General features: G+C 43.3%; 3 protein-coding genes across 3 annotated transcripts; 2 read left to right on the top strand and 1 right to left on the bottom strand.

Annotated features, from left to right (window-relative positions):
- Positions 1 to 4,271: 4,271 nt before the first annotated feature.
- On the bottom strand, positions 4,272 to 15,029 carry T265_00084 (hypothetical protein; the record flags this gene model as incomplete). Its single annotated transcript, XM_009163741.1, has 4 exons — positions 4,272 to 4,448; positions 5,316 to 5,471; positions 11,220 to 11,360; positions 14,961 to 15,029. The coding sequence occupies 4 exons, from the start codon at positions 15,027 to 15,029 to the stop codon at positions 4,272 to 4,274; spliced, it is 543 nt and encodes a 180-aa protein (XP_009162005.1).
- Positions 5,571 to 9,525, top strand: T265_00085 (hypothetical protein; the record flags this gene model as incomplete). The annotated part of the gene is made up of 3 exons (XM_009163742.1): positions 5,571 to 5,747; positions 6,411 to 6,734; positions 9,394 to 9,525. The coding sequence occupies 3 exons, from the start codon at positions 5,571 to 5,573 to the stop codon at positions 9,523 to 9,525; spliced, it is 633 nt and encodes a 210-aa protein (XP_009162006.1).
- Positions 15,030 to 17,998: 2,969 nt separating the features above from the next.
- On the top strand, positions 17,999 to 22,164 carry T265_00083 (hypothetical protein; the record flags this gene model as incomplete). The annotated part of the gene is made up of 3 exons (XM_009163740.1): positions 17,999 to 18,178; positions 18,215 to 18,421; positions 22,003 to 22,164. The coding sequence occupies 3 exons, from the start codon at positions 17,999 to 18,001 to the stop codon at positions 22,162 to 22,164; spliced, it is 549 nt and encodes a 182-aa protein (XP_009162004.1).
- Between the last annotated feature and the right edge of the window lie 509 nt (positions 22,165 to 22,673).

Raw genomic sequence — 22,673 nt, 5'->3', positions numbered from 1 at the left:
ACTCTTCGGTTATTAGTTGAAAGCTTTAACGTTGAGTCTTGTGCTGCTGATTGGTGTTTAAGCAGGATATAGCACTATTGTGTTTGTGTCACGTGAGCTGTGTCGGTTCGTCGAAAAATGACTTCTTGGACGGAAGACCTATGTACAGTTCAGCTTAAATAAGTTTGGTTTAAAATTATGAGCTGATGAGTTTCACGTTTTTTCACGAGTCTTCGTATACTACTCGATCGGCCTTCGCTTGCTAAGCTCTTCTGTGTTCTGCGACCAGCAGTTGAGTATTCAACATATTTCAGCTGACAAGGAGAGTTATTTGATTGTTCATCCTCTTTGAATCAGTATTTTCGAAAATTCCGCGAGAAAATTTACCACTACTGACAGGTAAAGTGGTGAACTCAGTAATTTCGGAGTGTCCAAGCCATTTCATCCCTATAATGACCCCGAGGTAGTAAAATGAGGAATGATTGTCGCATCCGGTGAAGGATAAAATGGCGACCGCTCTTTCGGGACCTTTATACTGATTTTAGTTCATTACCAGGTTGTGTGGACTTTTCGGCTATGCCACGGTGTAGAGTCGGATTGGGGTATATGAGCAACCGCAGACTAAGTGGGACCCACAGTGCTATTTCGATGACTTTTTCGTTCGAAAACAGAACAACACAACTGTCTTCCTCACACAACACTACTTGTAAGAATGACGAAAGTTATTGAATACTCCAATACCCACTTGTTTATTTGAGGATCCCTCAGACAGGTGTTGTTCCTTCGATTCCAACAATCTTATTTCCCACATAATGACGATTTATACACTGATTTGAAGCTCAAATAAGTGTTAACGGAGAATTCTATTGAGTTTTCAGGTGGATGTGTTGGACCAAGGCCGCTTCAACATTTACCCATGATCTAAGGTGCTTACAGAAAGAGCTCTTGCCAACTGGTTCCCCGTCTGCCTTGAAATCTGGCCAAATTTGTAACCTTCTCCCTCGGCCTGACAGAGTTTTAGGTCAAAAGCTAAAGACTGCCCACTTACATATCTACTGACTGTTTACTACGTTCTTCTGAAACGAAAGACCGATTCGTATTTCGTTTGGAACGATACTCAACCTTTTCCTTAACTACCCTGATAAACCCCCAAAAAGGGGAAGCTGGTCATGGGCTGCGAAGAGTTTTTAACAAATTTGTGAATGGTCTGTTCCATCAAGGGAATATAGTATCAAATCTCGAACATCGTGCTAGCAGATATATATGAGGCGATCGTGTTCGGAACATTCAGCTGAGAATAAGTACGAACGAGAAATTCTAGCGAAATTCAGTTGACTACCTACTGACACCGACTGTATTTGTAAATCAGTTTATAAGTGCAATTCACCAAACGCAATTGTTCTTTCGCTCTGAGCCTTGAAACTGCCAAAATGGAGCGCCTATCTTTGGGATGGCTCATCGAAACACATGGCTGCATTGTGGAGTTCAGTTATCAGTCTTTTTGTTCAGCTTAAATATGCCTCATCTGTCCAAGAGCCTGTTGTCTTGTTCTAATGGTTTGAATTGCCACGGCGTAATGTTTTCTACAAATAATTCAGAATCCACCTGATGCAGTTAACTGGGGTCACCTCAAATATGTCCCCATCTGTCGAGAAATGATTGTGAAAAACGGTTTCCCTTTTAGCGAATATACACTCATCTGCAAACTAATTTGGTTCTTTCGAGAGACTCACCTGGAACCCAGCTGAATCTCTCGTTTATGATGTTCTCAGGTAACTGAATGTGCTGCACCAGGCCCACTCATGTTTCAGTCGCTACGATATTTGAAATATCGCGATACATGTTTATTTGTAGTGTACTACTCATAAGGTTGATGAAAATCCATCGACAGCCCACGACCGGTTTCGCCCTTATTGGGGCTCACCAGGTAGGCGCAGTCCCCGGGTTTCGGTCAACCTTATGTTCTACTTGAAACCAAATTGCACGAAATTAGCGAATAAACACGAAAACCCCGGGACTGCGCCTACCTGATGAGCCCCAAGAAGGACGAAACCGGTCGTGGGCTGTCGATGGTTTCCCTTTTACCATATCAACCGATTGAGCCGAATCTTAGGGCCTTGACCAACCTTCAACGCGTCCGGTCAAATAAATTGCATACCAAACTGGCCGGGATGTACTTTCAAACAGTAGAGAACTGTTTATCCCGGGAATGAGATAACCGGCCTCAAACAGGATGTACCAACTTCGAGCTGAGCCACTGAGAGAGATGGAGTAATTCTGTTGTGAACCACATCTCCATGTGATTCAAGTCATCCTCGGAAATGTATGGCGCTGGAAAGCAGTGTACAGAACCCGCTGTCTCCCGCCCGAAATACAAAAAAGAAAATACCTAATTACTGCGAACCCTACAACTGTCTTGAACTGGGGTGTACTTTCTCTGTGCTAATTTGAAAAATAAATTGGAGGGTGAGAACTACCAGATTATCGCACAATTCCGCGTTCCAGTATTTCCAACCCTTTTTGACCAAATAAATAAGATTTACCCAGTGACATATGAAGATATTTTTTGAATATCCTCAGTCTGTCAAGTCGAATGTTAAGTTTGTTTTCTATCACTCTTTAAATCTAGTCAACAGTTTGATTTTGGTAGCATTTGTGCCGCTTGACTGATTGACGTTCAACATTCATTTCCGTTTCAAGACATAACATGATCTTGAACAAATCAAAGTGAGAAGTTCCATGTAATAATCCTCAAAATTCCCAACAGCGAGTTAAAACCGATGGCGTTCTATGTTTCTGCGGTTCCCCTGATAGAGCTATGATTCCCTTCATGGGGCTCACATACTCAAACAGTTACGCATTAAAGCCCTGGGGTTAACAAGTTAACTGGTCACTCAAACAACGGAATTTACATCTGTTCGTTATTGACGGTTGACCGCGAGGAAAACATATACTAACTCAGCATTTAGTTAAGATGTCAATTTGCACCGACCATGGCCTAAATTTCAAATAATATTTTGCTCCGCAAGTGAAATTAATCTGTACTGAAATGCTAAGAAACATCGTACTACAGTTTTATCCTCACTGGGAATCATCAGTATTGCGTATCTCATGAAACTCCGGCGAGCCTTCAACCAGTGACCACGTGGCTAGTAATGTGAACACGTTCACTCACGAGCGGCTAATCAGCATTGCGATTAACTCACACTTAGGTAGGATGTATTGCCACTCATCCTTCAACCACGGAATCCACATCACGTGACCAAGCAGTAACTGGTGCCTCCTCAATTCCTAGCTATCCTATTCACGCCCAGTAGTTTAAATCGTGGAACTGCAGCAGTTACGTGGTATATATATAGTCGAGAAACATGGCGAAGTTCACCGGAAGAATTCGTAAATTTCTGTGAGAAATTTACTTTCACTAGGATGCGCGCTAGGAAGATAAAAATTCGGTCATGCGCATCCTTACTTGCCATTCACACTTAACAAATCGGTATATTCTTTTTTCTGTATTCGGTTATGCAGAGACAAGATCAAGGAAGAAACGCAAACCCTACACCAGATACCAAACCATGGTTTTGGAAAACGAGTTCCTGGGAAATGCCTACATCACAAGACAAAAGCGCTGGGAGATATCGTGCAAACTGAATCTGACGGAGCGTCAAGTAAGTTCGTTAAGTTTAAGTCACGAAACCTAACCTTGTAAGTTATTCAGAAACCTATATCCTGTCTTATTTGGAAACTGTTTTAAGCTTTTCTTCGACGTTAACCCAAGTCACTGGCTCACAAAAACACGATGTTACATCACCACCAGCTGGCAGTTTTAGCACTGCGTTCTACATGCAGAGAGTGTTTCTTCGTCAGCATCCTGTCATTGATTTATGACGCTGTGACCAGGTCGTGGATCCGTTGGTAGTATTCCACCAATCCACCGACAAGGTCAAGTTTACTTTAATACACTACTCATTCTGGAACTAAATCCAAACAACAACTGACTGACCATGCATGAAAGATAGTTACTTTAAATTTTACCCATTTTCGTGGCTTCTAGAAAGCCCGGATGTCCGTGAAATCCCCTAGCAATGGGTGTGATACAGTATACAGGGGCTGTAATTTCTCGCTAAGCCTCCACGTATCGTTGTACTACCTCAAACCTAAGGACCCTAAGCATTTGTTACTTCTGTTGCCACAAACTATCTCTGCAACTTGTGGTAATAGCGTTTGCATGACTCGAACTGCCCGAGGGTTATTTGGTGCCTGGATCTGTTGTATAATTTTTGATGCATTTCTTGTCATTTCCCAGACAGCTTAAGATCGGGCAGTTCTGGCATTTTGTCGTCGTCGCCGTCATCATCATCATCATCATCATCATCATCATCATCATCATCATTACTGAAACTGATCTGCTGGGTTGCCCCATTTTGTTGGGGAATGCTGCACATTGTAAAGACGTCCATTTTTCGCTTCAGCTTTAATCAGAGTGTAATACCAATTGGCCCATTATTTCCACTTTTCATACACCGGACTATGTGCTGTTACTTAATACATCCCATATCACGTAGTCCATTTTAGCAAAGAAAGGCACGTATCAGGTAAACTATTGTTGAGATTACCTGCAAACTGTTGAAACTGAAACCTAAAGACAACCCATCCGCGTCTGCCACGCATCACAGGTTTACGGTTGTCTGTTTCACTAGATTCACCACCAATATGCTAGCGGTTTAGACCGCAACAAATAGTACACATCCGTGCGATTAAAAAACAGCGTTTGAGTTTCACTGAGCAGGACGGTTCGCTACCAAATACAGCTTTCGCATTACAACACTCTTGCCCTGGCCGTTTGACCCTGGAACTGAGGGGAATATTTAAGGACTCCAGAGTACCGTTCAGCCCGGAGAGGAATATTAGTAGTGCTCTAGGTTTTCGAATCCAAAATAAAGCAAAAAATAACGAGCAGACAGTTCCCTCCTATTATATTTTTCTCTTACAGAGCTGTCTATAGCCGACTTGGAGTGAGAAAGCCTAACTGGAATTTCAGTTTTGTCTCCAGAAGTTGATAATGTACAGATATCGTCATTCAGCGAAAATGAAAGTATATTGTCGGATATTTCTGAGGGAAATAAGAATTAGCATTTAAAAACATCCTGCTCAACGCACCGAAATCCTAGTATGAATCCAGGGGTGAATGCTGAGGTCCTGCTCACTTCTGAAAGTGAACGGTGTGTACTCTTGGTTCCATGCCATCATGAACAGACTCGATCTTATCGTGGTGTAACGATTTTGTGTACTTCAGCGACCAGTTGAACTGTACTAGATGATGCCCATGCGGTACTCACAGGGTCTCCGTCACTGGGATGGTCAGCGGACAGGTTTCTGGCCGACAATGTCTCTCGATCTATCAGGTTGGGAGCTGCCACTCTTTCCACTGTGCTCATCTTTGGCTCAGTTTTTGAGCCAAAGGCTTTGGCCAAGGACTCTAATCGTTCTCCGGTCTGGGTTTGAAAACCCTGACAATATCCAAGCCGATATGCATGCAAGCATTAATTTAAAAAAATCGGCCAGCTGCAACACTCTTTCGGTGCCTAACTGCCATGTCACCAGAAGGAAGCACAAGGACCGGGATACTGCCAGATTGCCCAAGCCTAGACAGGAGAAGTCGGGAGGCAGCGGTTGAGCTCGAACTACGGACCTCCCAATCAGTAAACTCGCGCAAACAAATATACCTTCATACCACATGGGCCGTTAGCTGGTCGCATCGGCCTTATACGGTGTGTACAGCGGGGGGAAGCTAAGCAAAACCATGTTAATGCTGATGCCTCCTTCTTCAAAGGTAACGTTTAAGCTTCCTCTTGTCCCGCTTGATGATCACTCTTCCGTACAGCCCTTCACTCGAACACTCAGGGAAGTGACCAACTGCATAACACCCCTCTCGTCTACTGAAAACATTATCGTTAAGCACCATTGCTTATTGTTGATAAATTGCTGTCTCAGTGGTTCCATCTTCAAAGGGGATTGGATAGCTCCCAATCCGAGTTTCCAGACCAGTACCACCGAGTTCAAGCTCACGAGGATACCAACAGCTGACACCAGCTTCAGTGTCTCTGTTCATCTGTCCACTTCAAACTGTACTAGAATATTTTTTTTACTTAATTCGTAAAAGAATAGCAACACAGGAATCCCACTTCCCGGTATCACAGAAAATCCTCTAAAGACAACACTCTGAGAAATGTAAACAGTATAATTTAACAAAGCCTCATTAAAGTCCTTTTGCATTGACCAAAGACACATTTACTTAAAAGTGTATGGTTTTGCCCAGAAAATCACGTGACTAAACGTCTGAAGTCAAATATTCATGAAATTGTAAACAAGAATCTATAAGGCGCAAACCGTGTTTCGGTCTGCTTACAAGCCCAGTTTCACCGACCGCCTAGCATGGTAACCCCACGCAGTACACTCGATTTTATGGCCCGTTTACAGCCATCAAAAAGGAGAGGACACGTGTTTTTAAAGTGCCTCGTTTAAAGAGTTCTTACATAGGCGAAAGCCTAGAGGCGAACAGCCCAATGTACTCGCGTCTTCAGTCAGATCAACCAGAATGTGGTGTTCTGGCGTATGCACATCCACGTGGTGGTTGTGTTGGCAACCACGGCCCAAATACTTCCCAACACAAGGCGGCACTTATTACGCATCAACAATTTGGACCGAGCGCAACGACAATTTGGACGGCTGACAGGGCGAAAGGAAAGCCGTGTTGTGTACGAGCGTTGGCAAAGACGTCCCCAGCAGCTAACGCGCAAAACTACCCACATAGGCAACCACTTATTAGAGCTGTAGCATCTAAACTGCGTGCCAGTCCTTTGAACAGTTAATGATACGATCACAAAGATTACAGGGTGCTCCTCACCATCACTTGGAAACCGATGGGCATGATCAACAAGTGCTTGTCAGTGAAAATAACGCTTGAGAGGATTTGGGTATGAATATCTGCATGTTTTGTTTCACCTGCTGCACAAGAGTGCAAAAGGGTCTCCTGTGGACGAAAGTGAATCTAGGTATCATTGTCGCTTCTCGGCAATGACAGTTGTTCCTGTGTAACAACCTTTGTGGTGCTTACTTTAGAAACAGGGTAACCAAAAGTGAATCAAGAAAGGCCATGTGTAGAATGCAATCAAGGAGGTACCGCCGAAGAACCTTTTGACCTATCCTCCAAGTGCCCTGCGTTATTCTACCGCATATCTCCTCTGAAAAGATCACACTTGGGAAGAGCCGAGACCGTTTTCATTCTCACCAACTCAGAATAGGCTATCTCGTTGAAGAGAGATCTGTGCGAGCAACGGAATGTCACCGTTACAACTCAAACACAAAGGACCTCTGGTAATAGAACAGATTTCTTTTTCAAAGCTGAGCATCGAGTTATTATGGATTTCGTCTGCTGGTGGTCGCTTAGGCCGGAAATTAACTGCTTCTAGTAATGAGTTCAGCCTGCGAAGACAAACAAAATAAGCAAAGGAAGAAACCTACCATTTACACAACCACTGGTTCAATACGGGCACAAACCACCCGTAAGCTTTTCTCAGGCTACGCGATCTGACTTGTGACGGAGTGGTGGCTGACCGTGGCGATAAGTATTCCCCCTTAACGATACGATCACTGAAAAAACTTTTGGCAACATCAAGTGTATTTTTATCAGATCTGAGTTGTTGATCTGCAACATGGCTGGTTTTTCTCCCTGTGTAGATATTATCTAATAGGCATAGTAACTGGGACTACAGTTGAAATCTTAAAGGGTATTTGGGCTACCCGTCAGTCTTGCAAAGTCATTCAGAAACTGATATAACACATTCTTAATAAATTACTTCGTACAAGCGCAATATGGTTGACAAAAACACTACTGCTGAAATCCGGATGTCTTCACGCCGTTGCCACCATCTACACTTTGAACTAAAAATAAAACAGCCCCTCAAACACGGCTATGTACGTAGATTCGGGTTGACAGCTTGTGTGGGAACTTATGCCATCTGACCAATTCACTGTTATCCTGACAACGCGTACTTTTAAACCAGGAGCCATAGCGCAAACCAGAACAGGCCAAACACAGCCTCCACTCAGTCGTTTAGCACAGACTTCTGCGCGACTTCTCGTTGAGCTCTGTAACAGCAGTTCGCTGTTTTAAGTCACATTAGTGTAAGACTGCAAGTCACTCGGGTGCGTGGTAAAAGCGAGTCATGGACAACTGGCCATCGGTATGCGGGAACAGACGAAGTTCACCAAACTTGTAAGTTTGAAGCTGTCTTGACGGAAAACAGTGTGATGATTACGCAGACCATACTGAACCAGTAATCCCGAAGGACGGTCTGGACAATTAGGACTTGGAAATTACAACGTTGAAATGAAAGCTATTTTTAGGATTACCCAAGGTTTGGCAACTCGGTTCAACATCAGATCCAGTCAAGGTTTAGGTCTGGCTAAGTTTAAGTATGGCTGCTCGAAGGATCGAGGAACAGGGTTGATCCATGCAGTGATATCTTGTTTGACACCGTAGCTGCTTAGCCAGGTAACTCAATAGACAACGTCTGGCCTTGTGGTTAACCACAGGGATTCGAATTCCTATTCGTGCACCACCGTCTATCGTCTCCACACAGTGTGTTATTGCCGATTAACCACTAAAATCACAAACATATACGCAATTGCTGTTAGGTAACATTACGAAAATAGTATGCAGTAATTTGAAGTGTATCAACAACTAAAAAGTATGCAGGACCTACCCTGGTGTGGACCGAAGACCTTAACTTAAAAGAACATTTTCTAGAAATACGCTTGCAGCGGAGTAATCCGTACTGCACTGAGAAAACTGGGTTGATGACTTACACGTATCTTATAAAGAACAGTGTATGTGACAAGTAATCAGACTGACAGGCTAGATGAATCGTAACTAAACAAGCTATATTAATTCGGCAGCTTTAGTGGTATGTACCCAATCATCCTGAATAGACCATTTATGGTAAAAGGCTGGTAATCAGTTCAGCCTTCACACAAGAATGATTTATTGATTCCAAATCCTAATTAGCTGCTTAGGTTAGCGGTTCACAGGAAACATTCAGCAGTTAAATGTGCGGATAACCCTCTAACCCCCCTGCATAATGTGTTCTGTCGAATACTTCACCATCACAAGACGATGTGGTGAATAAGACGCGATGTACGCAAACAGTAATTTCAGTCAGCGACCTTGGGAGCCACTTGAAACAGTTGCCTCCTCTTGGTATCATTGTATGGAAGATCAGTAAGTTCCTTGATCTCCGCCACGAACACGGCACTATAGAGTTAAACCGTATTTGTAATGCACTACTCATAAGTTTGCTGAAAATTCCTCGACAGCCCACGACGTTTTTGCCCTTTTGGGGGCTCGTCAGGTAGCAGTGCATTACGAATATACATGTATCGCGATATCTTGAATATCGTAGCAATTGGAACATGAGGCAGCCTAGTGCAGCACATTCATTTGCCGGGAAACATCACAAACAAGAGATTCAGCTGGGTTCCAGATGAGTCTGTCGCAAACCCAAATTTGTTTACAGATGAGTGCATTTCGCTTCAACCATATTTCTACTAAAAATTTTTGGGTTTTTCCTAGCCACATCAAAGGTAGTTTGGCATCGACAAGGACAAATTGAATTCTTCCGAAGAAGTACTCCACTGGGACACATTAATGGGACGTTGCGAAAAGGTTTATACTACTCTCCCCTAAAAACCACGTCACTGTTCGTCAGGCGGGTGCTATGCCTACCAGAGAGAGCTTAAGTCCTCTGCTTGAATAATTCTCCAAATTCATGCATCGAAATCTACGTGATTCAAATGTCGAACAGAAGATGAAGACGGGTAAAAATCTAGGATGTATTGCTTGAGCTACATTGGGAAACTTTACTAACCATCTGGACGATAAACGAGCAAAGCTGATTGCTAACTTTATGCGAAATAGACCAAACTGATACCAGATGCCCACAACCGTCTCAAAGACCAAACTGTATTGATATTTCTAATGTGAATGAATAACGGATGGGTTTGAAAAAAAGAAGATCATGGTTGGTTAAAACAAACAAGCATCATAGCTGACCGGGAGAGGTGGGCAGACTCACCAGTTAATAGCGTGAACCATCGTATGAACAACTCTCCCACTGCAGAATCTGTACACATGTGGGTAACAGTAAGACAAGACTTTAATGATTATTGAAACGATTTTCACGAAACCAAATGGATAATGGCGCTAAAACTCCCCCCTACGAAGAAATGCAGGATCATGGAGGTTTTTCACCATAACCCACTACTAATTACGGCCATTGAACAGTTTTTGTTTAGTAGACGAAAAGTACAGACAGGGAACAAAACCGGAGTCTTCGGGACTAAATCTAAAAGGAATGACATGAAAAAACGAAAAGAAAGGTAACGACGACAACGTTACAGAGTCTGCCAATACATTCCTAATCAAGGGTTCTAGTTGTTCGGTCTCAAAGTCTCCAAAAATTGCAAATGTCTGGATGGCATCAAAATTATTTGCCGCTGTTTCAGTTTTAGCATCACATATTGGTATTTTGTTTATTCAGTTTGCTACTATGTGGCATGGATTCCCTATCGGGCCGAAATCAAGATCGTCACCAAGATGGTCCAAAAGCTTCAAGCAAAGGAATAGGAACTAGGTGTCGATAAGGTGAGGGTTACCAACCGCTGCTTAATATACTATTCCCCTGCCTATGTTTCACGACTTGTGATTGTAGCTTTTCACATGCTCCGATGAAATGCTAATAATCTTGGTTAACAGTTGTTACCTCTGTTCCGCTTATTTCACAGAGTTAAAATTGCCCTTAGAGATACAGCGGCAGCGTGCATCGTTGTGGCTAGGCGACATTATCAGATAAGTCGGAAAGCTCCGACAAAATGGAGACGAACATCTGTGTTTATGAGTCTAAACCGCTTCCAAAACGTTGAGTTATTAAGGACTAGGAAAAATACTCTATTTGTTTTACTATATTCATTATAAAGCAAGTGATTTAATGGAGATAACAGATAAAACCCTACCGTGCCGATTTTACCTAATATTTAACGACATTGTTCACACAGACCATCCTGAAGCCATGTTCGATTGTCATGGAACAGACCAGCCGTACTGTCAGAGGTACAAAGACAATGCATACGAATTCATTTACGAATTTGTGTACGATGGTGTCACAAGACACTCATTGGCTCACCTGCGAGTAGCGAGATTTCGCACAGCTTTCTACCTCCACTGCTTGAGCGAGATAGCCGTCGGTTCCTCGGATCGCTGAATCACGGCGTATAAGCTCATTTAGGAGCCGCTGGTCTTGGGCAATTTGGCTGATCGCATGCGGCTGAAAAGGGGGCCAAAATATTGATATGAAAATCCTAGTGAAGAAAATTCTTCATTTGATTGACCAGATGCTTACTACTAATGAAGGTACAAATTCCGTGTACCTTCGGCTGGCAGGTGAGGATAGAACGATTAGAGCAAACAATAGTATCAATTAGCGGTTCATCCGAAAAGCTGAAGGAATTCTTGACAAATGCTCTTAGTTGTATATCAAATAGGTTTCACTGGAGACTAAACTAAATCTCTCGTTTGCGGTATTCTTCAACTGGATGTGCCGCACAAAAACCGCCTCACGTTCCAGTTGATACGATTTTCGAGATATCGGAGTATATTTTCACACAAAAAACTACTCGCAAGGTTGCCAAAAACACCTCGGCAGCCCACGACCGGTTTCGTTGAAGTGTTTTCAGCAAACTTGTGAGTGCTTTCCTGAAAGACAGTTATTACATCCAATAAAAGCACACTTAGTTCGAACCTTCCATCCCATAAACAGTTGGTTTCTGTTCCGCCAAGCGATCTACAACATTCCACTATCCAACTGAAAATCTTGATTGAGGAAGCACCATACATAGTGACAAGTACAAACTACAACCGTTTGTAACTCTCAAATTACAATGAGAACCGCAGTGAAACAACAAGAGAAAATTAACAGATCTGCTCTTATCCGGTCACCCGTCAGACCAAGAATAAAGCGACTTTTGAAGGCTGATACCAAATGATTGGAACACAGGAGTAAATACTATCGGCGAGAGGTTGTACGATGTGCTCGCATAACATCTTTGCATATACTCTACACTTATAGTATTCCTGTATCACTTTCTCCCAGATATACTGTTATGAATCATAGACCTGTGCACTGTGAGTATTGTTCATCCCATTCCATCCATTGAATGTATGCGGCTATGGTGAGCGACTTCTGTTGTCTCCTAATGCTTTTGGAAGAATCAGATCAAGCAAAAGGACAAGTGAGATCCAGTTAGATTAATGGGAGGCCGGAGTGACAAGTCTGATTCTCCTAGTCAGGTATAGTTAAGTATTTGCTGTGAATAGTTCAATTCGACGTTGTTTTAGGGGATTCATTGTGAACACAGAGAAGTCTGTTGCCCAGTGTAGGTTAACTGTTAACTTCTTTGGAAAGAGATTGCCAGTCGTTTGGCTGATATTTGAGAGAGTGCTGCATACTTAGAAACTGCAGTCTGGTTCACACTCTGGGTCGTTGTTTAAATCATTGGTTGCTAAGCCCATCTCCAACCGAACACTTTGGTAAGTTAACACTGGACTGAGTCTCCCAAAGGGACATCAACCTGGCTTGCTAGACAATCGATTGACTGTGCCTCGTTTTGTGATTTAAGTCCATTACGTGGTGCAATCCACCTGGAGACAACGAAAACGTTTAAAAGTTACCTGATGTGTTTCCCGTATAGCCGTGGTAACATGTGGTTACAGTCCCGGCAACAGGCGCGTGCGCGGCATTCGCTCGTGGATGCATGTGTAAGCGTGCTAATTTGTGTCGGATTTCAAGCAAACTGGCAAGCAGATTCAGTGACGAACCTTGCTTGGTGGTCAAGTGTTAGCAGCATTACGCTGAGACGCACTTGATCAGCAACCTAAAAGCGATTGGATGATCCGATGATTTATGTATCTTCCCAATTCCGGCGAATGTATCGATGATGGTAGCAACGTACGCCCCCCTCTCTGTCTCTCCTGTCTGTCTTCAAAGCGTTCCAATGTCCGGCGACATACACCGGCGGGACCAACCATACATGCGCCCTGATCTGCCAATTAATCGCGTTATCTGTATGCGAAGCATCAATCAAAAAGGTCTGGGGAAAACTTGAAAAAAACTGGGGTTACGTGTCTGGCCGTGACTGTTTTGGTGTCACAGTTTCTAGGATTACGTATCAAAGTTACCAGGCTTCTAGAAAGGTTAGAAGGTAGCCAATCTCTGTGGAACCATTTACCTTTCTGTTCCAGAGATCCTTGAGAATCAGCAAATACCTTGCTGAGCGATAAGATAGTTGGCATGCTGACGCTTCCCTTCAAGTCAGCTGAAGCGGTAATTCTATTGCAGGGTTAGAATCATGCGAAAAAACTGAAATCACATGACATCGCACCAGAAACGTCTGGAGAGATGGTAAAATTTAGCTTGAAGATGTATATGGCCGTACGTTCTGCATCACATGGTAAAATTCATTTTTCTACTCGAATGATCGTATCTTTTTAGCTACCCGTGCCTCACATCGCGCAATCTTCTGAATGAGAGGAAATAAGAGGAGATCGTGTGGCACAATAGGGGAGTTTCCGTTGTTTTAGAGGACAGGTTTCAGTATAGGGCATATCGGATAGTATATTTAGTTAGGCATTTTTGATTAGTCCTGCNAATGGATTCAGGTTCTTCATTTCAGATCAATTCATTTCAGTTCAATTCACTTCAGTTCACTTTTCAGCCCCACATCTGTTTTGTCCAACCTCTCCCTGTACTGTAGCAACACATGTGTCATGGACACAGTTTTAGACGTAGTCGAGAGCTGCGGCCTAACCTAGTGTTGAACGTTATGATATTCAGTCATATTTTAATGATGCGTTTTGCTCACAATAGAGTTGTTACCTTTCTATGGATTTAGCAGACCGGGCTACTGGTGTCGTGATTTAAACAGATGTGAACTACGAGACACTAGTCCGCTTCAAAGGTATTTTCATGCGCGCATCACATAACATACTAACCCATATGCACCCACAAAGAAACACATGGGTTCCGAAACGGTTGTTCGAACTGGGTCATAGACAATGCGTCAGATTCAGCCCTTCAAAAGATCATGTCTGGTCACTTATTCGTAATCCGGCCAAGCCCATCAAGGTTGTGTACCCAACGGTTCTGAATCAGAATCGTGATGCTGGTCTGGATACACTCACACCCCTTGGTTCGCACGCACAGGAGTGTTGCAAACGTAAAAAACACAAAGCTGGTTTCAAATAAACAATACGGATTACGTCTCTCTCCATTCCGATCGGATGAGACGGCACAAACATTCCCGACTTAGTTATCTACTGAATTTTGATTGAATGCTACGTGATTAAATGTAGCTCATATGAACACATCTTCCGTGGCTCACATGCATCGCAAGACATGCGATGTACCGACTCCCGTTCTGCTGTGCCTTGGTGTCAAAGATTCGTCTGACTTAACGTAATGTCATTTGAATTAGCTGAAACTCCACAAAGTGTCGCAGAGAAGAGCTAGTTTTGACTGGATAAACTGTTTGCACAGCAGAAGGAGTTGGAGATTGCTGGAGCGATAAGTTCTATAAGGAAAGTCCAGGTTGAAGTGACCTTGTCTCCTCGATGACGAAGTAAATGTGGGGATTCCTACCTACTTACTTCAGCCTATCTTCAAACTCCCGGAAATGGCTGATCACCTCATGGTTTTAGCACACCAACCAGTTAGACAAATGCTTACTTCAGAAATGCATTCAGTTGTAGTTAAAAATGAATTTTTATCGACAAGCTTTGAATGGTCCAGGATGCTAGAGTATTTTCACCTTACTTGGTGAAGTCATCTGAACAGTTGACAGGATTAAAGCTTCCATCCAGTTGAAGTTACCTGAGGTTTTTGGAATTCATCACGCTTGATTGATCGATCATTCTCTGACATTGCTCGCCTATACAACATAGTTCAGTGTGACTTCCTTTACTGCACATCTACTGCATGTAACCAACTCTGCAGAGGCTGAATTAAAATGTGGATCGATAGTTTGCATACCCAGTATAAAGCACATCATAGGCTACCGCTGTCAATCATACTTCACTTTTACGACTCGGTCATCTAGCTGGATTTGCTAAACTTTCTCGTGTGTGCACGTGGTAAGGACCCACCATTTGGTGACCGGCACGAAACACATGACAAACAGGAGCGATGGAAGTAGAGAAAACGGCGTGGACCTGATTTGTTCCGACAGAGTGAGATACATTGCCAGAGAACGGTTAAAAGTTGATGATGCAAACGTTACTCCGAGGAAGTCCTGTACAACCGCAGGCCCAACTGGTCTTAGCTATTCTCTGATATACCTAATTTAGGCTTTCTTCATGTTTTTTTCAATACTCTTCTAACACACTCGATGGTCGCTTCAATTTCCGCCAACTGTGGTTGTCAGCACCCCAAGAAAACGCATTTATTAGAGAGTGGCCCTCAGAAGATTTCACCGTTGTTCAGAAAACACTATCTTCCTCGCGAAACCACTTTTTAGAAGACATCGCCCTTAGTCAATACGATAAGATAAATTCTCTAAAGAAAAAGATGCGACAGCCACATTCATGATTCATCGTGCAGCAGCTCCAAATAAAACACTATCCAAACGGATCTCGGTTGGGTTCAGGACAAACTGAGATAGTCAGTCATTTAATGATTTGAGTCCTTGGATAAACGTGAAAATCCCAGATATCTAGACGAAGCATAAGATCTGTAAGCCATCGAATATTTCTTCTTTTCACAGACTCTTCCAAAGAAAGTAAGCCATTCAGAATGTTTGAGGCACTCTTTGTTTACACGTCTACTGATGGCACTTTAACTGTTGTCGCTAAACCGGAAAACAGACCACCTTCGTTAAGTTCTGACTTGTTTATCACGATTTAGTAAACCATCCAAGACTAGCCACTTAACGATAAGTACATTCATTTGCAAATCAATTTTTTTTTCACACTGAAACTCTCGTTTATGATACTCTACAACTGAATGTGCTGCACACAGGACGCCTCATGTTTCAGTTGGTACGATATTCGGGATATATTATTTCATAAGGTTGACGGAAACTCGGGGACCGCGCCCACCTGCTGAACCCCAAGAAGGGCGAAACCGGTCGTGAGCTGCAACAGCAACCTTGTGAGTAGTTTCTTTTACTGGCTACTTAAGCTATATCATCCCGTCATAGCTTACCACGGACTTTTCTGCAGAGCAGAATTGGTTGGATGAACTGAGCTGCTGAGAAGACCTCGATTAGAACTGTGGTTTACTGACTAACCGTATAACCAAACCAGCACCCCTAAATTTCACAAATCTATGTACGCCTGCAACTACTTCGGATGTTTTGAATAGATGCACGGATGACTTGGCTACCTGGGAAAAACCCCGTTGACCCGTACAAACGGGACTTGTGGGCTGCTTTATGCAGTGGACATATGACTCGCCCCCGGTAGTATACAGCAGTATCCGTACACACTTAAAAAGGCGAATATGAACTCACCTGATGCACTGTCGGTACTCTCACTCCAGATCGGAATACTCTATGGCTCAGCACGTTTATCCTCGCTGCCTGTAGTGTCAGTGTGGAACATAACAACATCACCTGACTTGACTTGGCTGTAATCGCACATTTGGTTTCCACACAAAATAAGCTAGGTTTACCCAGGCAAATACAAATGCTTGTGATCACCGTAATTCGATATACGCTGGCTGAATCTGTTACTTTTTCTCAAAAGACTGATTCGTTAGCCTGCGACTTACAGTGAAAGTGAAATTTGACGTTGACGACCGTGAAACGGATCAATAAAATTTTGACTTCAAAGCGCACGATTGCTGACTGGGATGTTTCGGTACTATGACTACTTCTCAACGATTCTCACTGAAATCATGCCTTCAGGTATAAATCTGTCCATTAAACTATTCAGGTAGACGAGGAGCATGAGAGATCTTACTCGCTTTGTGAAACTTGCAATGAAGCCAACAGAATAGACGCCAAAGTATATGCAACCATAGTTATGAACTTTTGTCCAACTGAATGTTAGGTTCTGTGCCCAGTTTTATTGATGTCTAGTCGAACTTCTGAGAATACTCATAATACAGGGGCCCTTGAACGTCAACCACTACAACAGTGGTTGAGCAACTTGCAAGAGACGTGCGTTCCCTCTGGGATTCCTAACCAGCACTCCATCACGTTCCCACTTAGCAGACGACCATACAGTTGATAGTGGGCAGTATACTATGCACTTAAACTTGAAGGAGGCCATATTGGCGGTAAAATGTTCTTGTGCTCACAAGTCATCTGCGTCCGTTGTAAATCCGGTTTCAGAAATTATGGCTTTTAATTCTCATCCCTGTTTTAATCGGAGATGCACCAAATAAAACAGCCATCCACAGTCTTCTACAAGATTTACACCGTAGAGTAGTCATTTGATGCCGGTCAACTGTCGACCCACCTAAGGTCATTCGACCAGCAGGTGATATTAGGCCAGAAAGGCTAAGCTGGAAAGGGAATATTGGGAATCATTGGTTAGTTTCAATAAAGATTAATAAGCCGATGTAATTTGTTATGCTTTCCGCTACCCACTCTCATCACCTGATACAGCAATTAGCCTCTGAAAAGACCGTAAAGCGGGACTGGTCAAAAATGTTTTTCCTGAGAAACATATAACTTGCTCAATAAGCTTAATGCGTCACCATTCCTAAACAGTGCCCCCCCTCCTTAGAAGGAGATAGCTAGATTTCGAAATAACTCTCCTACGTTCGCGCGAAGCGTCGGAGCATTTGTCTTTTCCGGCATTCAGCCACTTTCCGGTTTGGCTGAATGCTTTTGATCTGTACAGCCGAAAGCAACCAGAAAAAATACCCAGTGCTTCCGTACAAAATATTACTCTAGGGTCTGTGAGATGGCTCGGTGGTTAGAGCGAGAGTTTACTGGTCGGAAGGTCCGTGGTTCGAGCCCGACCGCTGCCACTCGACCTCCCCTGCCTAGGATTGGACAAACTGACAGTATCTCAGCCCTTGTGCTTCCTTCGGGTGACATGACAGGTAGGCACCAAAAGCGTGCCACAGCTGAACAATTTTTTGTGAGCTTATGAAACATAGCTGCAGTTAGCAGTTAGCGGTGTGCTTCCGCTACAGAGATATTAGGTAACCTTACCTGCTGCACTAGCAGAGTACTTACAAATTCAAAGAATTTCGCAAATATTAAGGTCCGTTGTTTTTGTGATCTAGACCGTAACATGACTTTATGGGGGACAAGCTATTCGAAAGCAATCACAAAGTATCAAACTTTTGGCTGCTCTCAGAATCATCATATCTTTATCTCGGTACGGGGAATTTAGATTTGTGAACACAATCGATACCAGTGTTCCATGTCGGCTGTAAAATTCTGTTTTGTCGGTCCTCGCGTAGGTGACCTTCGTAAATGCTTCAATGCTGAAGGCCTAATCCCAAACGATCTGAGCAATAAAACCACATTTTGGCCACGTGAAAAATCGATGAGTGATAAAATAGCTGGAGTTTTTGCTTTGTTAAAAGTAAACGGCAAGAAATGTTGCCGTCAACCCAGAGGGAATGTAGCTTTCAACAGTTCAGATGTCTGTTGCTCCACTAAGCTATCAACACAGACAGAAACAATCGGCCGGATGCGTTTGTTGGGATGGCGGACTTTTCTTTCATCCATTCATTGGTTGTGACTTCTCTGAACGCGTTTCCGTATGTGAGTGTGTACACCTTCATTGTGCGCCTATCCAGTGAGCGAACGGTGCGATGTTTTTGCTGAGTGACTGTGCCCGACTCGATGGTGGATAGCCGGGTGGCCCAAATGTGACGAGCAATGTACAAAAACAGCGGCATCAGAAGCGAGGTAATAAAATTCTTTCTGAACCTGGGTGGTGGACAAGTTGCGGGTGTATTCCTGTTTGTGTTCGCGCGCTATGCACTGCATGTGCAACCGTAGCTTTGCACAACCAACCTGACAGGTTTTTGTGTGCGCGCGCACGCCATGGGGAAAGTCATAAAAATTTTTCCGACGGCCCCGATGTGCACACATGGACCAACCATGCTCGTCCGTTGTTTTCACTCCCCCCTCCACCCGCCCAAATACAGACGTGATACCACTTTCTCTCTTCACCAAAAACGGGTTAGTCGACTGAGTTTCTATCTGGGTATATGATCAAAAGTTTACCAGTGTTAGACTGAATCTCTTGAGAACGACAACACTCTTATTGTCCAGACACACACACACTACCGATTGTCTGAATGGGCTAGCATAGTTACGGTTACAGTATTTCGTAGTGTGGGTGTGCGGACTGGAGGGGAGTGGGGAAGACCTAACCCAAAGGCTAACCAAACCCCAGTTTCACATACGCATTGTGTCTAGCCCATCTTTTTACTTTTCCGACTGAGCGACTGAAAGTTACCTAATTGGTGCTTCAGAGCGAGGATTCATAAATCAATCTACAGTGACAGTGGGAAAGCAGCAGTATAGGTGTTGAAAATAGTTAATTTCTCGTCACTACACCGTTGTACATGAGTAGTCAACTGACGATTCACCGAATAAATTGTTAATTTATTTATTGTGTCGTAATTGTAATGAATCCGGTCTGGTTTTGTTGACTGAAGCCTACTTGATACTCTTGTAGTGGAGAAAAGCTAGACCCATACGTATTGCACTACATTTGGTCAATCGAGTTAAACCTCCCCAAAGGTTGCGTTGCAAATATCATGATATAAATTACACACTAAGCTGTGATGGACATCGATTGTTTTCATGCACCTTCGCCTCCTCCCAATTTGCAATCTCACTGTTAGAAGTCAGTCTACCAAACAGTAACAAAATCGTGATTAAATGAGCGAAAGAGCAAGAAAGGAATAAATACGGACGGGAATGCTTCATAGGAAAATTAAGTGCCTTTTGGACTTGACTGATGGATCGCATTACTCTGAAACCACTTTTTTTTACCAAACCTACCGGAATGTTTTGACATTATTCCGTGACTTCAAACTTCCATTCGTCTATCGTGAAAAGATTCGAATAATTTAAAACGATCATCTAGCTACGAATCCCAGACCCTCCTGATGGGTACAGACCAGAAACCGTACAATCCCATAAATAAATATTGCGGCAAACTAGTCACGATTTTGTGCGCTTTTTGATAGTGTTTTTTACTGAAACACTATTGCATCAAATGTCAACAAAAATGAACAGTGACAGGGAACAGACGGTTGTTTGGTGTTACCCTGTTTTCCATTCAAAATTTCAGTCTCTCTGAAGCAATAACAAGGTGTTCATACAGTATGTAGCTGAGTAGCTATAGTATCTCAAGTCAGCAATGCGAAGAATCTTCGGATGCTTGTTTAGGATTTATTTATCCAACAAAATGACACCGCGAAACGGCCGCTTCAGTACACAGTATCTTGAGGGAATCGACTAGTTGAGCATCTCAAGTAGAGAAAAGGCAGTGTTTGAGACCCTTACTTTGCACTTCGTTCCAAACAGACAGACTTAATGCAAGTAGGTTCTTCCTCGATCATTTGAGATATGCGTGAAATTCTGCTAAATCGGGACTTTAGTTGTGTCAGCCAGCTTGTAGCATTGCAAACAATCTCGTCAGTCGTAACTAGTTACGTTTTTCTTGGAGTACCCGAATGGAACAAAATAGAAGGGAGGGCGCCAGGCTCACAAGGTGAAACTATATGGGCCTCGTTTGTTCTGCTGCTGTTAGGTCAGCTGCACTTCGTCTAATCGAGAGTTAAACACAGGTTTATATTGAACATAAAAGATTGTAGAATTCAACCTCGGTGTCGTCTGTAGGGTCATAGGCCAGAAGATCTGCAAGAATAGCAGGACGCTTTATGGCTCACCAAAATCGTTTGTGGCTTTGAGTCTATTTCACACGAAGTTATTTAGTAGCTTGATGAATGACCTCCAAAATGCGATAAACTACATATTCGCTTGTCCACAGCTCTGAAATATTTCTAAAGTTGTGCATGTATACAAGGTCGCTTGAGTTAAGCGTCTATGGGTGAGCAGTATGGAAAGGTCTAGTAGTGTTTTGTGCTGTCGGTTTCGTTAGTTCCAAAATAGAACACACTTACTAACAGAGGAAGAGTTCAGCAGAACAGTAGTCTAGTACGTTTGAGCGAAGCTTGCATATTGTACAACTGCAACCCGATTCTTTCGTCCCAGAGCTGTCAGCTTAAACAATAATTCCTCCGTTCGATTGTTCGGTTGAAAACAATAAGGCTTTTAAGTGGTCCAAAAGTCAGCGAATCCGCCTGCAGTAAGCCAACTACCACTATCGCTTTTCAAATAGAGTTTGTGTGGGAAAATTCTTCGGCCAGTGGAAAAGCAAAGCAGTTTCACTCAAAATCATAATCGGTCCGAGTACGTGCCTTTCCAGGTTCTGATTTTACAACAGTTAATAGCTAGAGATAACCAGTCATAAAGAGTAGATGACGTACATTTCAATTAACTGGAATTTTACTATCATCCACAGCTCACAGTGGAATTCCGAGCATTAGGAATTAAACCGGGTTTCATGTGCTTCGGTGTTAATAATGCTTCAAAGCACGGACAGACCGGCTTGGAAAGAGCCACTTGAGTTGAAAGTTCAAAATGGCAGACACTTGTGATAGGAAAGAAGACAAATGATGGATCAGACGTTTTATCAGGCCGGTGCTTCACGTGCTACAAAAATGCACCGTACGTAAGGTCATTTAAAACTACCAACTTCAAGGATTTCGAGGTGGTGAGAGGGTTTCTAGCCGGGAAGTCCGTAGTTCGCCCAAACGATTTAGTTGCATCTGTTTTGGCAGACTGTCAGTAGTTGTGCCCTCCTGAGTGTAACAAGATGATAATAATAATAAAATAATCGTCCAGCTTTAATGCTCTCTCGGTGCTTAGTTGCCATGTCACCAGAAGGAAGAACTAGGGCAGGGATACTCCCAGGTTGCCCAAGCCTGGACAGGAGAAGTCGATATGCGGTGCTCGCGTTCGAAACACGAACCTTCCGGTCAGCAAATTCCCGGTCTAACCATTGGGCAATCCTGCTCCCCTAAAACATGATGATTTATTATTTTCATAGGGAGGTTCCCCATGCTGCCCACAATAACTGGTCGCAAACTTATTGCAAACTGTTGGTTCGTGGAAAACCGTATCCATATTTTATTTTCAACAGGCTGAAAAGCCTGTAACAATCGTGGATTTGTTGGAAGCACATAGAAGTCTTGCCTCAGGAACATCGCTGCTCACGATTGAAAGCAACGACGTTTATCCTGGTTAATTGACTATAGTTGTAACCCACAAACGCTACCGGTACGACTCGGCTACCAGTTGCGCATTGATTCACGCGGCAGAACACAGACCAGGCTAAACAAGCAGTGGTGCGAGTTCGTCCTTCGCGATTAGCTTACGCGCCATAATCTGTGTCAGCGATAAGCAGGACAAAATGACCTGGTTGGCAGAATGTGTGTGCATGATACTTCATGATAACTTTATCCATGCGTGACAAATCGACTGACTGGACACCCAATCGGTGCTGTGCCTCTCACCTCTCCTCCACTAAGGTGTGAGCT

This window comes from Opisthorchis viverrini, assembly GCF_000715545.1.
Source record: "Opisthorchis viverrini unplaced genomic scaffold opera_v5_1, whole genome shotgun sequence".
Classification (NCBI taxonomy): domain Eukaryota; kingdom Metazoa; phylum Platyhelminthes; class Trematoda; order Opisthorchiida; family Opisthorchiidae; genus Opisthorchis; species Opisthorchis viverrini.
Note: the sequence above shows the minus strand (reverse complement) of the source record. Positions and strands in the feature narration are given on the sequence as shown.